General features: G+C 37.6%; 1 protein-coding gene across 3 annotated transcripts in view; it reads left to right on the top strand.

Annotated features, from left to right (window-relative positions):
- The window catches only part of SEMA3D (semaphorin 3D), a 244634-nt gene that overhangs the window by 152492 nt on the left and 74776 nt on the right, over nucleotides 1–17366 (top strand). For all 3 annotated transcript variants that reach the window (XM_066353974.1, XM_066353975.1, XM_066353976.1), the window contains 3 exons: nucleotides 4576–4695; nucleotides 9814–9907; nucleotides 12697–12825. In XM_066353974.1, the coding sequence (XP_066210071.1) occupies nucleotides 4576–4695; nucleotides 9814–9907; nucleotides 12697–12825 (343 nt within the window). The remainder of the gene's footprint in view (nucleotides 1–4575; nucleotides 4696–9813; nucleotides 9908–12696; nucleotides 12826–17366) is intronic.

The raw sequence follows: 17366 nt of genomic DNA, 5'->3' as shown, positions 1-17366 counted from the left end.
TGTACGTTGCCTCCAGGCCGCCCCCGGGTCTTCTCCTCAGGCAGCCGGTGCCTGTACGTTGCCTCCAGGCCGCCCCCGGGTCTTCTCCTCAGGCCGCCGGTGCCTGTACGTTGCCTCCAGGCCGCCCCCGGGTCTTCTCCTCAGGCCGCCGGTGCCTGTACGTTGCCTCCAGGCCGCCCCCGGGTCTTCTCTTCAGGCAGCCGGTGCCTGTACGTTGCCTCCAGGCTGCCCCCGGGTCTTTTCCTCAGACCCCCGTGCCTGTACGTTGCCTCCAGGCCGCCCCCGGGTCTTCTCCTCAGGCAGCCGGTGCCTGTACGTTGCCTCCAGGCCGCCCCCGGGTCTTCTCCTCAGGCAGCCGGTGCCTGTACGTTGCCTCCAGGCCGCCCCCGGGTCTTTTCCTCAGGCAGCCGGTGCCTGTACGTTGCCTCCAGGCCGCCCCCGGGTCTTCTCCTCAGGCAGCCGGTGCCTGTACGTTGCCTCCAGGCCGCCCCCGGGTCTTCTCCTCAGGCAGCCAATGCCTGTACATGGCCTCCAGCAGTGCCTGTACATGGCCTCCAGGCTGCCCCCAGGTCTTCTCCTCAGGCAGCCGGTGCCTGTACATGGCCTCCAGGCCGCCCCCGGGTCTTCTCCTCAGGCAGCCGGTGCCTGTACGTTGCCTCCAGGCCGCCCCCGGGTCTTCTCCTCAGGCAGCCGGTGCCTGTACGTTGCCTCCAGGCCGCCCCCGGGTCTTCTCCTCAGGCAGCCAATGCCTGTACATGGCCTCCAGGCCGCCCCCGGGTCTTTTCCTCAGGCAGCCAATGCCTGTACATGGCCTCCAGCAGTGCCTGCACATGGCCTCCAGCAGTGCCTGTACGTTGCCTCCAGCAGTGCCTGTACATGGCCTCCAGGCTGCAGCCTTCTGTCAGCTTCAGTACAGAAAGGGTTGAGCCTGCTGTGTAATACAAGGTTGAGCCTGTTTTACACAATCTGACTTTTGTGTAAAAAACGTCAGATAATTCAGGACTTATTCATACATTGTACTTCCCAGGTCAGCCCAATCTGAGAAGGGAGGAATTTCGTAAATAAATCCTTGGTAATATCGTACCATGTTAGAAACTAGCTCAATAGGTTACTTTCCGCTGCATTTTAGTAAAGTATCCCTAGAAAAGTTTAAGGATGGGATATGTTTTAGGGGTTTTTCAAAGCTTTTTCCTTATAATCACTAAAATTATATCGCTTTTGTGTATAAAACTTCACCCTGTGTCATTTTGCTTTTTGAAACAGAGCTGTGTCTCCCAGAATCCTTCATCTTTCTGCCTCCATAGTTTATAATTGGGAAAGGGAATTTTTTTATTGCTTTACACAAATATTTAGTTCAGAATCTTGTAAAATTAATGTCTTATTCACCTAGGGCTACTATAACAAACGACTGTAAACTGGGTGGCTTAAACAACAGACGTGTGTTTCTCACAGTTTTGGCAGCTGAGAAGGCCAAGATCAAGGTGTGGCTGACTTGGTGCCCCATGAAAATCGCCTCCTGGCTGGCTGACGGCCATCTTCCACCATATCTTCACATGGCGCGAGTGGGAGAGCAGGCTCCCAGCTTCCTTCCAATCCCATCAGGCAGATCCTACTCTCATGACCTCTTCTTAACCTGATTGCCTCCGAAAGGCCCCACCTCCTAGCACCCTCACTCTAGGGAGGATAGGGTTTCAACCTATGAATTTTGGGAGGACACAAATATTCAGTCCATAACAATTACCCTTCAATTAGAGGACTATCTGGCAAAACCGAGCCTTTGAAAAAATGATGATAAACTGGCAGTGAGTCAATCCCACCTCACTCCAGCCATATAATTCTACTCGTGCTTTCCCTGTTTATTATTCCCTGGGTAGATCTCACCCTTGCATAAATCACTTCACGGTGGGAAAGGCCAAGTCATAAAAGCCCCTTTAGTGTGCATGAGTGAGCAAAATAAAGGACGTTAAAATCCTTACCCTAGCCTTGAAGGCATCACTGCACGTTATCTGGTGATGGAGTACGTTTTTACACTTCTGGGCTTGTCGTGTTACTGTGCCCCCACTCTTTGTTCACAATCATTAGTATGCAGTATTTACTCAGTTAGGTTTTTATTTGAGGTTGCCAGATTGCTTGATATGATGTTAAGGAACATGAAGCTAGTTTCTTATGGTGCTTTTCTGCAAAAAGAAAATAAATTCTTTTTAACAGACACCATGGCATGAAAGTGAAAAACTGACATTATATCATTTTGTTAAATAAGATGATCTGCCAGAAAATTGTCTTAATGAATATCAAACATTCTTTTTTCAGGAGTCTACATGTAATAAATATATGAAAGCATATATTGAACACATGACAATATTCAGGACAATAAAGATGTTCTTAGTATTCTTTGCACATCCGTAGATATGACTTTTTTTTCAGTATATAGTCTAAGCAACTATATTCAGTGATCCTGCTCCTGTTAGAGAGGCTAAATCTTCCTACTCCATAAAAGAAACATCCTTTACTTGTGTGCCTCAGGGACTAATATTGTCATTTTTTCCTGTAGTTTTAAGCAACTGTGCTTTTTAGAAGGAAGCAGACAGCAGAAGACTCAGTGGGTTCACTGTAATATTCGTCTTTGATAAATTGTGCAGACTTTATTAGGGGGCTAAAATTCTTGAGACATAAAATTGCCAGGGCAGTTGGGTAGGTACTGGGAACTCTTACAGTATGCTGCTTATTCTAAAATCAGAAGAGCCACTGATAGTATAGAGCAGATAATAAGCAATTATTAAATGTTATATTATTTATTTACATCATGTAACAATTCTACTAATTAAGCTGTTGTCTGCCTTTTAAAACATTTATTTAATTCTAAGAACCATCCTACCACTTCAGTTAGGTTATTGGTGGTATTTTTTTTTTCTCCTAATAACCCTGATAGCAATAGTGCTTGACTTAAGGAATTCACATACATTCAGATAGGGAAAAACTGGACTTTTGTGTTTTATTTTTTTGTTTTTTTTTTTAATGAATCTCAGTGGTTTCATAGGTTTCCAACTCCTTAGTAAATCCTTTCCTATCTCTTGGGTAGAGTCAATCTAGAATAAAAGTATGTGTTTTGTCAGGGGTCCTTGGGTCCAGGAATTATAAAGCCATAGTTAAGAAATTGTTTCCAATAATTTTGTAATAATAAGTCACTTATGGGAGATAAATTGAAAACAAAATATAATAAAAATGACTATGTAAAATTGAGAGTCGCTATTTACAAGTAACTGGGGGATAGAATATAATCATTATAAAGACAATGAGGATGTAAAGAAGTATTTTTAGGCATGTGCATATGCAAAACACTTAAAAATGTAAAAATTTCTTCAAAAATTGGACTTAATATAAAAAATATTCATGGAAAAACAGATTCTAGGAATAAGCAGGAATTAGTCTTGAGTCCTAAAGGTTCTGAAATATTGAAAATAAATGGGAATAAAATTGTAGAGCATTCCAGCCAGTAAGAATGGAACACGTGAATAAAAACATGCATCTGTGTTCAATATTTTGTCTAGTTAGCTGTTGATGTTGCAGACTACTAGTAGGATTTATATGAGATAGACAATATGTGAATATCAGTACATGACAGATTTTATTCTCAAGTAATTCTTGAAAAAAAGAATGGATACCTCATTAATATTCTATGCATATTCATTCTCTAGGCCACAGACCAGTTTAATGTCAGAAAATATTTTCACGGACCAGCCTTTAGGGTGGGAAGGATAAATGTATCACGTGACCAAGACAAGCGTCAAGAGTGAGTCTTGGCCCTGGCCGGTTGGCTCAGCGGTAGAGCGTCGGCCTAGCGTGCGGAGGACCCGGGTTCGATTCCCGGCCAGGGCACACGGGAGAAGCGCTCATTTGCTTCTCCACCCCTCCGCCGCGCTTTCCTCTCTGTCTCTCCCTTCCCCTCCCGCAGCCAAGGCTCCATTGGAGCAAAGATGGCCCAGGCGCTGGGGATGGCTCTGTGGCCTCTGCCTCAGGAGCTAGAGTGGCTCTGGTCGCAACATGGCGATGCCCAGGATGGGCAGAGCATCGCCCCCTGATGGGCAGAGCATCGCCCCTGGTGGGCGTGCCGGGTGGATCCCGGTCGGGCGCATGCAGGAGTCTGTCTGACTGTCTCTCCCTATTTCCAGCTTCAGAAAAATGAAAAAAAATAAAAATAAAAATAAGAGTGAGTCTTAGACAGATGTAACAAAGGGAATCTGGTCATTTTAAATATAAATAAAACGGAAATAATGTAAGGGGTTGGGGACCACTGCTCTAGACCCCATTGAGTACCACTATAGAGATGTGCAGTCTCACAATGATTAGTTCAAAACCTTTAAAACTTCAAAAATCTTCAGTCACTCATTTAAACTACAGTTTCTAATTTTTTCTGCCTTCTTTGCTAAGTCAGTTCTTTAAACATTTTTTATACATCTTTTTCATTTTCCCCTTAATTTTGATGATTTATCTACTTGAAAACCAGGTGGCCTGAATGGTAGTGTTTCAAAAACTTGAATTGTGTGCTAATTCTTTTATTTTTTTTACGCCCAATAGACAGAATGTGCAAATTTCATTCGAGTTCTTCAACCGTATAACAAAACTCATATTTATGTGTGTGGAACTGGAGCATTTCATCCAGTATGTGGATATATAGATCTTGGAGTCTACAAGGAGGTAATGTAATGAAATTGCATGAAAACAATTTATTGTAATACCTTGTTATTTAATGCCTAAGACATTACATGGGCCGATTTGAATGTAAAGATGGAGTCATATAGCCTGACCTGTGGTGGCGCAGTGGATAAAGTGTCGACCTGGAAATGCTGAGGTCGCCGGTTCGAAACCCTGGGCTTGCCTGGTCAAGGCACATATGGGAGTTGATGCTTCCAGCTCCTCCCCCCATCTCTCTCTCTGTCTCTCTCTCCTCTGCCTCTCTCTCTCCTTCTCTCTCTCCTCTCTAAAAATGAATAAATAAGAAGAAATTTAAAAAAAAAAAAAAAAAAAAAGATGGAGTCATATAGTTTATGAACTATATAAGAACTCATGTTCCCAACCAAAATTATGTTGCCATTTTGATTATACACTTTACTTAATTAAAAATTTTTCTACTAAAAGGTTTTGTTAGTGAGGTGATCAAAATTAATAGTGTAAAATATTGAAAGTGCTTGTTTTCTATGGGCTCTGTGTATGTCTTCATCTTCTCTTGAGGTTCCTTTACAAGTAGATCTGTAGAGTGTGTTGCTGTTGGTAAAGATTCATTCCCCAAAAGAACTTGCAATGGAATTGTATCTTATTAAAAATTTCATTTTTCCCATCCAGCAAATTTTACCTGTTACTTATGTTAACTATAATGGACATTAGGTACAGAAAATGTAATGATTTTCAAATAACTGTGTAGATAGTCATTATTTCTGCTGGACCAAATTGACATAATGGAAATAAAGTCTTCATTAATTAGAAATAATGGATTCCAGCTATCTATAAGTATTTTCAATAAATGAGAAACATGCACATTTTAGTAGTTTAATTAATTACTAATATATTAGAGCTCTTTTCTTATGTCATGTACTTTTTGTGTCAGTCCATGACAGGCACTTTACATGGATTGTTTATTTGGAGTTTCACAACACTCTTAATGAAGTTAATACTGCTTTTTACTTCCAACTTACAAGTTAATAAAAATGGTCTAGCAAGGAACTGAACCAAGTCAGTCTGTCTCTAGAGCAAGCACGTGCAACTAACTGAACTTTAGAAAACGAACTCTAAGTGTATCTTTGTTTGGGTGATAGGTTGGACTGTCCATCCTTATGTTTATGTATATAACCACACATATTTGCAGGAAAATTGGCTGCGTGTTCGAAGTTAAAGTCTGAGTTTATAATACAGGTTTGCCTTTATGGATTCATGCAGAAATCAAACCCAAAACTGTGGCTGGATAAATTTTCCTCTCTAACCAACTTGTCTAAACAGCCCAGATTCAAATGTTTGAAAATAAAGCAACACTGATAGTTAAATCTCTGAACCAGTGGGAGACTTGGCAACTTGAATTCACCATTCTTTGTTGCTTGTGTAATGCTCTCTTGCCTAGCTTTGATGAAGGACAATATATAAATATAATAGTAGTGCAGAGCGGTAGGATGTAATTATATGAGATAGCCCCACAGCTTGGATGTGTTTTGAGGCCTGAGGCTAAAGGCTAAACTCACAACCTGCTGAAGGATGCAAAGAGTGCTCTTTAGCTCCTAAAAGTCACAAGTGCTGAAAAGGAATTTAGATGGCACTGATTACTTATCTTGGGACTGTCAAGAAGCCCAGGGGCAGTGAACTTTACAAGTTCTGTGAATAAGAGAATTATGAGTGAACAGAGGTATTGAGCTTTGACAATTTGCTGCTAGTCTGGACTACAGATAATTGTATTTAGCCCTGTTTGAAGATTGTTAGCTTTTAAAATAAATTCTTGGTCCCAGGAATTCATTGTTTTTCCAGAGGGAGTTCAGAAGGCTCTTCCATTTTCAAAATAGATAAGGTTGTTCTGGAGGTGACTGAGTAGAGGGAACTAATACAGCTGGGGCTAGAGTAGGTTTACAGTTGTGTTTTCCCAAGACACAGTTTATTCTTGTGTTATTATTTATTAATTACTTTATTATTTTCCATATGAACAACTGTAAACCTGCGTTCACCCCACCCTGTATATAAAACGAATGGAGGTGAGAAATCTGGGAAGTGCCCTTTCTGGGGACTCCTGTGCAGTGCAGCTGGGACAATGGGAAGAAGGTTAAAAATGCTGAAATGAATTCCAGATTTCTAACTTCGGCAGTGAGTTTGAGGATGGTGTTATTTATTGAGGTGAAAGTAGTAACAAGCTTGTGGGGAGAATGGTGAGTTAGTTTTATACGTTCTGCATTTGAAAATTGCTCGGGAGGTCATGCCAAGTGGTCATTTGGATCTGGATTTCAGGACAGAAGTCAGGGCTGTTGTCAACAACTAATCATTTGAGCATGGGGAGCCAGGGTTTGAAATATGGCTGCAGTCATTTACCAGCTCCATGGTCTTATACATGCTGCATAAGCCTTCCAAGCTTCTGTTTATTCAGCAATGTAATGAGAGTAATGCTAACTACCTCACGGAGTAAATCTGAGGATAAAATGAGAAAATTATAGTATAGGCTTTGGCAAAGCACTTGCTTTGTTCCAGCCACTTAATATGCAACCATAGTAGGCAACAGGAACACAGAAAGGCAAGAGGCAAGGATTCCAAAAGTATTATACAAATATATATATATTTATATAAAAATAATGTATGCTATTACATTATACATATACACATATGCATATACATATACTCTGCAAAACTTGCAGTGCCTGATAGCTGTTAAATGATTAGATTGGAAGTATATTCTTTGTTTCTTCTGCTGCTGCAAATTTCATCTTTAAATGGGAATGGTATTAATAATAACTTTGCCTGGATGTAATGAATAAATGTTTTCTATCATTCTTATTCCTTTCTTTCAACAATATTTCTGCGTGCAGCTTAGATCGATGCTTTTTGCATAATTAATTAGAATTAAGTGATTAGGGAAACATAAAGTTTGAAGTCTCAAATGTTAGGGTGCTGTGCAGTTCAGTCACTTGATCTGAGGAAGTTCATTTAATCAGCCATTCGTTTTTACATCATTTTCCTGTTGGTGACCTTGACTGGCTCAAGGCAACTTGCTTTCCTGCTATCTCTTTTCTCCAGGAGATTAGAAGGGAGACCTTGGCCTCAGCCTCCACAAATATCCACTTTACGGGCTTATCTTGAGAATTTAATGAAATGTTGCGTTTTGCAAACAGAAGTCTGCACAATTGTAAGGGAGTATTTAGTACTTTGCATCAAATGTGACATTCTTTCAGATATTTTCTTGGTTTTCTTTTTTAAGCTTTTAAAATCTTCTGGCATACCAGATTCAGCTTACTTTCCCCCTATATAACATCCCATTTTAGAGTCAACAGTTCTGTTTGATCTGTGGAGAAGTGTTCCTTTAATGATATTCAAACATACTCAAGAGCCACAATCTACAAGTATTTTGTTTGTTTGTTTGTTTGTCTGTCTCTGACAAATCTCTAGCATCATCCACAGTTGGAAATCGTGCCCTAAATGTGTTCTCATTGGACTTTCAGTCCCTATTATCATAACTTGTCATTAGCTGACTTGTTCTGATTAAACATAGTTGGGTTTGATCATGTTACATGGGGACTATGAGGCTACTATAAATTGATTTTAATACATTTTAAGTTTATGAGTTTGAATTCTGAGACTAGATTCATTAAAAGCATGAACTTTGGAGACAACCCTGAGTTCAAGCTACTGTTTTGCCTCTTACTAGCTGTGTGATGCTGAACAAGGTACTTAACCCCTCTATCCTCAGTATTTCTCTTTTAAAGCTGGAATTCCAAGAGTAGTTTCATCATTAGGCCCATTGGGAGAGTTCAGTGAAACAATGTACATAAAGTTTCTGGCCCATGGATCATACATATTAACCGCTAAGTACCTTGCTATTAGTATTCAAGCGCATTTACTTAAACCTCTGGAATGGCAGTTATTAATCATGCTATTTAAATTGCTATTACCACCCTGGCTGCGTGGCTCAATTGGTTAGTGCTTCATTCCTGTGTATCAGGGTTCCGGATTTGACAAGGCATGTGCAGGAATCAACCAATGAATTCAAAAATGGGTGGAACAACAAATTGATGTTTCACTCTCTAAAATTAATTAATTAGTTTTAAAAATTCAAATTGCTATTACTATTTTTTAAAAGGCGGTAACTACTGCTGGTCCTGTTCATAAGAAAAAGATCTGGCATGGCATATACAATCAGTTACTCTATCCCTTTTGCTTCATTGCTTGTTTTCTAGATAAGTAGCAATGAGTGGTTCTTTGTATGGCATGTATGTGTGCTAAAACACCATCTAGAGAGAATGTCCGAAATGCTGACTTTTTCTAGCACATAAGCCGGGTGAGTCATCTGCCTTTTTGCTGGATGGTAGTGTTGTCATTGTTATGAAACACTCAAGCTCATGGGACCATATTCATTATACATTCATATTTTTCTTGGAAAGTTCAACTTAAGATGTTATTTTTTCCTGAATATTAAAAGTATGCCAATGTCATTCTGACTGTGGCCACTATTATACAAATAGATGTTTCAGCCAAAATAACTGTGGTTTTTAATGTGTACAGTGTTTTCATAATAGTGAAAATATTATAACAGCATTTTTCTTGCCCACATTCATCGACAGCTATGAAAATGAACTGCCTACCTTAGAACATTCCATGTCACTAAATTACAAAATACAACAAGGCTTAGGTAATTTGGGATAGTTGCAGTTGCTTAGGTAAATAGACCATACTATGAAAGTATAATTATAGTAAATTTATTTTTTAGGTGAGGAAATTGGCTTGCTAGGCTCAATAAATTAGGTATTAGACTTAAGAAATATGTGTGTTTGATGTTGATATTATAGTGGTTCAGACTAAACAGAGTGATGAGTATATTAGTATTAATACTTCTGATTGAAAAATCCATTCATTATTATTATTATTACTTTGGGCAAAAGTGATCAAAACATGGTGATTGAGTCTTGCCAGAAATAATATTTTCTGTTGAGTTAAGGAGCACAGCATGATACACATGCTATATGCTCAATGAGTTTTTTGTTGAATTAATGAGTTAAAATTTAGGTCTTATCTTCTATGTTCTTGCTGATTCTGAAAGTTCAAGAAATCTCACTGTGTTAATATTTCTCCTAACAGGACGTTATGTTCAAACTAGATACACACAATTTGGAGTCTGGTAGACTGAAATGTCCTTTTGATCCTCAACAGCCCTTTGCTTCAGTAATGACAGGTAAGATCAATGACAGGCAGATCTTGCTTTAGGTGATTTTCTAAAAAGGTATGTGTAGATTAAACTACATTTTCTCATTAACCTAAAGATTACTTTGGAATCTTCTACTGGCTATTTAGTTATAGAATTTTAATGCCAAATCTCTATATTTAGCATCCTTATCAATAAAGTGAGGTCTCAGCCATCCACATGTCTATGCAGTTAAATTTCAAATGAATTTATCATTGAATTCTTTTTCATGCAAGTGACACATACACTTGTTTTAAATTTTTACGTTTAAATGTCTCAGATTTTCTTATACTAAGTTCTATCCTTATAAATGCAGCAATTCCTAAAATGTATGCTTAAGCTTTAAGTGGTAGAAATAATAAATAAATTAATAAAACAAATGAATCAAATAATAGAGTACAGATAATAGAATGTTATGACACCTTTTCTTTCTGATTTTTAAAACCTGATTATATTAGTGAATTTTACAACCTGATTATATTAGTGAATTCATGGAATTTTTACTGGCATGTTCAGTCTTTGGCTTTGTATACATCTGATATTTTCTTATGAGATGACTCTCCTGTTTAAAGAAAGCAGAACTGTGTGGTCTGAAGTCTGTTCTGAGGAATGTCGGCACAACTTCTGAATTTTAACCTTTATAAGAACTCCTTTTGTCTTGGTTTGGTTCCTGACTTTAGTCTCTTTTTATTTAACTTGTCTATCAAATCCTTGAATTATCTACGAGAGTGAAGCACCATGACATTTTAATTTTCACTTAGTGAGAACTAGTGATCTTCCTTTGAAGTGAAACCCTGTGTTTTTGTGTGTTTTGAAAATCGTAACTAATGTTCAGTCATTATCCTCAAAAAATGAGATAGATGATTTGTGATTGTAATCTGTCAAGTAGGGTTAACATACCCTTAATAAAAAAAAAAGCAATAGATGGTAGGCATTGGTGACCCTTCTTAGGAATCTCTAAGTAATTTAAATACAAAGAAGACAGTTTTAAAGCCTGGTGGATCTACAAATTCTGTTTTGGAGCTGTAATATACAATTTTTTTCTGACAAAATGTTCAAAATTTTGCAGTTTTGTTTCAAACTAATCATTTGTTTCCTTTACTCTTACCAAACATCACCAGACATTACTCATAATATCTTTGATGTAGTTGTGTTTTTTTACTTCTATTTTTAAAAAATTTGCCCCACAATAAAATAGTGCCATTTACCATATACTTTAGGGAAATGTTTTAAGAAATGGAAGCAGTACCATACTATATTTATGTTATACAACTGTATTTCTTTCTTGTGTTTTGTTTTGTTTTCCTTTGAAGTTAACTATTATTATTTCAGTGGTTGTCTCAACTATTATAGTTCAGTAAAAACTTATTTAGAGGGATATAGTAATCAGAGGATTTAAAAATATCTGCATCACTATACAATGGCAAAATTTTAAAGTCATTTTTCTGAGGAAAATAAGATTTTAGTGATAAAACAATGTCTTTAGTTATTCTTTTATTTGGGCATTTAAAAAGTCAAAATTTTCTGTAGAGATGTTTGGGCCTATTAAGACCAAACATAGTCAAAGTAGTTGACTATGAAGATTTTTTTTATAATTTTATTTAGAAAATTAAACTTAATGGGGTGACACATATTATTAACAGGTAAATATTTCTATAGCATTTGAACTTTTGATTATGTTGTGTACCCATCCATCACCCAATAGTGTTGGGCCAGTGTTGTAATGAATAAAGTGTCTGATTATGGATCAGAAGTTTTCTTGAAATAGAAGCTTAGCTCTCAAAAGGGCAACATATTCTTCTATAGGGATAACATTCTTTTCTGCCACCTTCCTTCACCCCAACAATGTGCTAACAAGCATTGAGAAACTTTGACCTCCCTCTTCTCCTTTTCTCCCCCAATCCTTTTCTTTACCTCTCCTTCCCCCTGCTCTCTCCTCTGCCTTTTCTCCATTTTTCCTCTCCTCATCTTATCATTTTCTACTCCTTCCTGTCTCCTTTTCCTCTTCCTCCATCTATCCTCCCTGCACCTTTCCCCTCTCAGCTTCTTTTTTCCTCTCTAGGCTCATTTCTTTTTCTCCTCCACCTCCTGCTCCTTCTCTCTCCCACCCCCTGTCTCTCCCATAAAACATGGATATGCACTTTACATAAATAACAGGACAAAGAAGTTTGGTATGCAGTAATGGCAACATTGTTCCCTTCTTTCCCTTTTCAGGAATTCCTGTTTATCAGAACTGTTAGAGACATGACTAGCTACAAGGAATGCAAAATGTTATAATTACAAAGAATGACTTCAGTGCTGAAAGCTCCCTTTCAGCAGAGATTAGGCAGAGAAAAGTTGTGGTCATTGAGGTTGTGTTGGTTAAGTAAATACTAATTACACAATCCATTCCTCATTATGGCATTTACTTTTTAATATTTCTTTGTGATGCTACAATGAGTAACTCCTAATTATGATATATCCTTGAATTATTTACAAGAAGGGAAAGAAGAAGAGCTTATTTGTAAAGGAAGCCAATACATATGCAGTTATTAATTCAGAAGACCTTGACTTTTTTCATATTGAACTAACACCAGCTTACCAAAGTTCATTGAGTTATCTTTTCTTTAAACAACCACACTTTTTCAAAATCTGAAAATGAAGTTTATGAATTATACTATCAATATATTCTAATGTTAAGCAATAAACATCTTTGGTTTCATGCTGTGAAATTAGTATATTGTAAATAGTGTCTGCTGGTAAACTCTTAGAAGTCCTATGCATTCTTTTCTCCCGCCCAGATGAGTACCTCTACTCTGGAACTGCTTCTGATTTCCTTGGCAAAGACACTGCGTTCACGCGCTCCCTTGGGCCTGCTCAGGACCACCATTACATCAGAACTGACATTTCAGAGCACTACTGGCTCAACGGTTAGTGATGTACTCACATTTGATTGTTTTTCCTTGCATATGGGTAGATAAGAAACTCATTATTATTCATTCAGATGGGCTTTGGGTTAAGTGACTTAGCTCAACATTATAAAATACGTTTGAAATAATTTCTCACTAAGACATATTGTGTATATGATAATAGCTAACATTTGTTGAGTGTGTGCTCTTATCTTTGACACTTCTATGCTCTGATTCATTTCTTTAATATTTAAAATGACCTGTGATATATATAATTATTACATACTTTTTAAAGATGAGTAAACTGAGGTAGAGAAAAGTTGAGTAATTTGGTCAAGGTCTTGCAACTTGTTCATTGCAGAGCTGGGCTTCAAGTTAGCAATATTCTGCAATCTGCTTTTTAATGACTAAACCAAATTCTGTCTGAGTATAATGGAAAGGGGTTAGATTATAATACTAACTTCTTTTGTTTAAAGATAATTTATGTTTTGGTTAAGACATCTCCATCAAATCAATTTAAGCATATTGATATTGACATTAATTTGATTACTTTTTTGTTTAAGGGTCATAGAATATTATAAGTTTTCAATAAAACAAACAACTCCCCCCCAATCCAAAACAAATAAATGCATTTATTTAATTCAAGAAATAATGCAAGGATTCTTTTTCTCTCCTGCCTTACAATAAGTCAGGTTTTATCATGATTTTTCTAATGTTTTCTAATTAACATAGGACTTTATCCCACTGTGTTGCAGAATAACATAACATTGCTATATAGGCAGGCCAACAATATTTCTCATTCCCACCATAAATATTGAGTTTTAGTGGAGGAGGCCTGGGTAAAGATTTCCTAGGGGCTCTTTCTCTATCTCTCCATATCACTTAAGGAGTGAACAAAAGGGGAAAACACTTTAAAAACATTTTTTAGTCCAAACTTCCAGATCTCTTTGTTTATACAACAATGTGAATTTCATTGACCACAGGAAACCATTATGAATATCACTATGAATAACACAAATTTAGGATATCCCCAACTAAGTGATTTCTTTCTTCTTCTTCTTTTTTTTTTTTTTTACAGAGACAGAGAGAGAGAGTCAGAGAAAGGGATAGATAGGGACAAACAGAGTGATTTCTTAATACTCACACAAGACAGGACTGTCATCTGGAGCAGCATGGAGTTTTGTGGAAATATTTGATTTGAGAGGGATCCATAGATTTCACCAACTGAAAAACTTAGTTACTTGCTTAGGTAACAAGATACACGTATGGTTTTAAAATGAAATATAGATTGTATTTTTTGGTTTTGGGATTACAAATGGCATTATATTGCCATTTAAAAGATTATTGCATTTTTCCCTGAACTGTGATATGTCTGTAAAGAAGTCAGAAGCATCACTCAAACAATAAATGGAGGAAACAGTTATTCACCTGTTATTTGCCTAGCATGCTGTTCTTAGGGCTGTGCGAAGAGAATGGCAAAGTAGGAAGCCTTTGAGTTGGTTGAACATTCTCTTAATAAGCAGCATTTGAGGGCCTATTACACACTGAATGCAATTCTACACACGGGAATTAAAATAATTATATGGCATGGTTGCTGATTTCATGGGTGGCAAATGCCTAAGGCATAAGGGAGTGGGAGATGGGGCTGGAAGGTTGTAAATATTATCCTGAAACCAATGGAAAGTTATCCACAGTTTACTGATTTATTTTTATGAGGTATGATTGACATATAGCATTATATTAGTTGCAGGTGTACAACATGATACTATATTGGTATATAATGCAAAATGATCACCACAGTAAATGTAGCAAGATCCATCACCTGATATAGTTCCAATTATCTTTTCTTGTCATAGGAGCTTTTAAGATTTACTCTCTTAAAAACTTTTAAATATGCAGTTAATAAATATTATTAACTATAGATACCATGTTGTGTATTATATCCTCACAGCTCATTTCTTTTATAACTAGAAGTTTGTTCTTTTTGGCCCTCTTCACCCATTTCCTGATCTTAATTAGGGAACCAGATCTTTGTTTTTTATGAAGGCAACTGACAAAATAGCATGAAAGGAAGACTGAACAAAGAATGAGGACAGAGAGAAGAGGCCATTGCACAAAAACAGAAAAATGAGGATGGGACAGGAACAAAGTCAGGGGCAGCAGAGGTGGACATAAGAATATATAGGAGTGAATATTTGAAATAAAAATTTGGGAATAAAAATTTTGTGGAAGGTAAGAAGATTTTGGATATTGGAAAAAATTTACAATTAAAGAAGTCATCAGAAAGGAAGAAGTTGAAGGTAGGAGGAACTACACACTACAGAAGGTCTCAATGGATTGAATGCAGACAAATGATTAAGAACTAGGAGAACGGCCTGACCTGTGGTGGCGCAGTGGATAAAGCGTTGACCTGGAAATGCTGAGGTCGCCGGTTCGAAACCCTGGGTTTGCCTGGTCAAGGCACATATGGGAGTTGATGCTTCCAGCTCCTCCCCCACGTTTTTCTCTGTCTCTCCTCTCTCTCTCTCTCTCTCTCTGTCTCTCCCTCTCCTCTCTAAAAAAATAATAATAATAAAATAAAAAATAAATTAAAAAAAAGAACTAGGAGAACATTTTTGATGCTAGAACATTTGAGGCAGATTGCTTAGTGGTTAGTGACAGGGATACAATATAACCTGGTCTATCTAGACATTTCCATTTTTATCTGCTTTCTTCAGTCTCAATTGTATCCCAGTTTAGACAAAATTCATACCTCTGTTTTTGTGTAATTTAATTGCTAAAGTTTAAATCCTGATGATGACTTATTTGTAACCTCAGTCAAATATTTATGTAAATCCAATTCTTTGTCTAAAAATGTGTAATAATGTTCATAATGTGTTATAAAGAGTAAAGTAGATCAAATAGAGAGGTCTGATGGAAAATAATTTTAAGAGCTATTCAGTGTCAATATTATTATCACCATCATTATCATCATTTCTTTAAGTAAGAGGAGTAGAGGGTGCGTCTAAAACCCTGAATGCTCTGATTTTCTGACACCTATTTAGCATTTTTGACTATTGACAACCTTGCCTTCCTGTACACTTCACAATTCTGTGAGCTCATCTATTCTAATAGTTTCTGCTGTTTCCTGTGTTCACGTGTTTCCTAAACCTCTATTTCCAGCCTTTTCTTGTAACTAAATGCCCTTAAAAACATTTATTTGGATAGTTTATATTTTCATCTCAGATTAGAATAAGTTGTTTAATATGACAGTAAAAATATCTAAGCCTTAGCCTTCATTATGCCACTAAAGTGCTTTGAGATTTTTTACAAGTTATTTTAGTGATCCTTTGTTTGAGTTTCCTTAAACATGTGCATCTATAGATATAGATGCATAGATAGATATATAAAAGACTAATTATATGTAAAATTGTATGAGTCTAACTTTAAAATTATCTTGTTTTCTCTTTGTAACTTATCCTTCAATACCAGTTTTCTGATTTCATCTGTCTTAACTTCCTTAACTTCATTCACCCAGTTACCTTGAAATTATCTTTGAGCCCTTCCTCTCCTCCACCCCTTTATCCAATTTTTTGTTAAGGGCCTTTACTTCCTTCAAAATATCTATTGACCTTGTTCTTTTTCATGACTACCATCTTCCTATAGGTCTTTGTCACCTTATCTTTGGTTTATAACCATTATTTTACTGTTGTTGTTTTTTTTAAATAATTTTTGGTCTAGCCAGAGTTAGTGTGAGCATCAGGTCGGAGGTATTCTGGGGGACAAGCAGGCTGGAACTGGATGATCACAGTGCCCAGAGGACCCTTCTCGGTCCATGGAAACTAGGGCAGAGCAAGGGCAACATGACAGAAACTATGTGAGATCCTCTAATGAGGAAGTACCTGACAGGCTATGGCAAAAATAGTGGGCTTGCCAAGGGAGCATTTCTGTCCTCCATTCTGAGAAGTGTCCATTTTTCAGATATGGTTGGCCTAGGGTGCAAAGAGAGGTCAGTAGGGTCCATGGGCTGGTGTCAGGAGTGTGGGGATACAAAATACAATGATTGGCAGAGGAACTGTGTTGACTAGTGGGAATGAATGTTATTTCAGACATTCTTTCCACAAATTGAGACTCTGTGTAAAGAATAGATATGTCCAGGTGTCCTAACTGCAAGCCCCATCCTTCCATTATGTACCAAATTCTGACAAGAGTAAGCATGTCATGTCTCCTGAATTTGGAAGCTGAAATCCCATTCTGGTGGCAGTGATGGGGATAAAGTCTCTGTTTCTTCTTTTATTTTAATTTTAAAAAAGTGTTTTGGCCTTGGCCAGTTAGCTCAGTCAGTTAAGAGCATCATCCCAAAACAACAAGGTTGCAGGTTTGATCCCTGGTCAGGGCACACATGGGAAGCAACCAAGGACTGCACGACTGAGTGGAACAGCAAATGAGTGCTTCCCTCCCCTCCACTCTCTCTCTCCCTTCCTCTGTCTCTAAAAATCAATAAAAATTATACCCTGGCCAGATAGCTCGGTTGGAGTATTGTCCCTGAGGACAGAGGTTGCCGGTTAGATTCCCGGGTCAGG

This window comes from Saccopteryx leptura, chromosome 12, assembly GCF_036850995.1.
Source record: "Saccopteryx leptura isolate mSacLep1 chromosome 12, mSacLep1_pri_phased_curated, whole genome shotgun sequence".
Taxonomy (NCBI): domain Eukaryota; kingdom Metazoa; phylum Chordata; class Mammalia; order Chiroptera; family Emballonuridae; genus Saccopteryx; species Saccopteryx leptura.
Note: the sequence above shows the minus strand (reverse complement) of the source record. Positions and strands in the feature narration are given on the sequence as shown.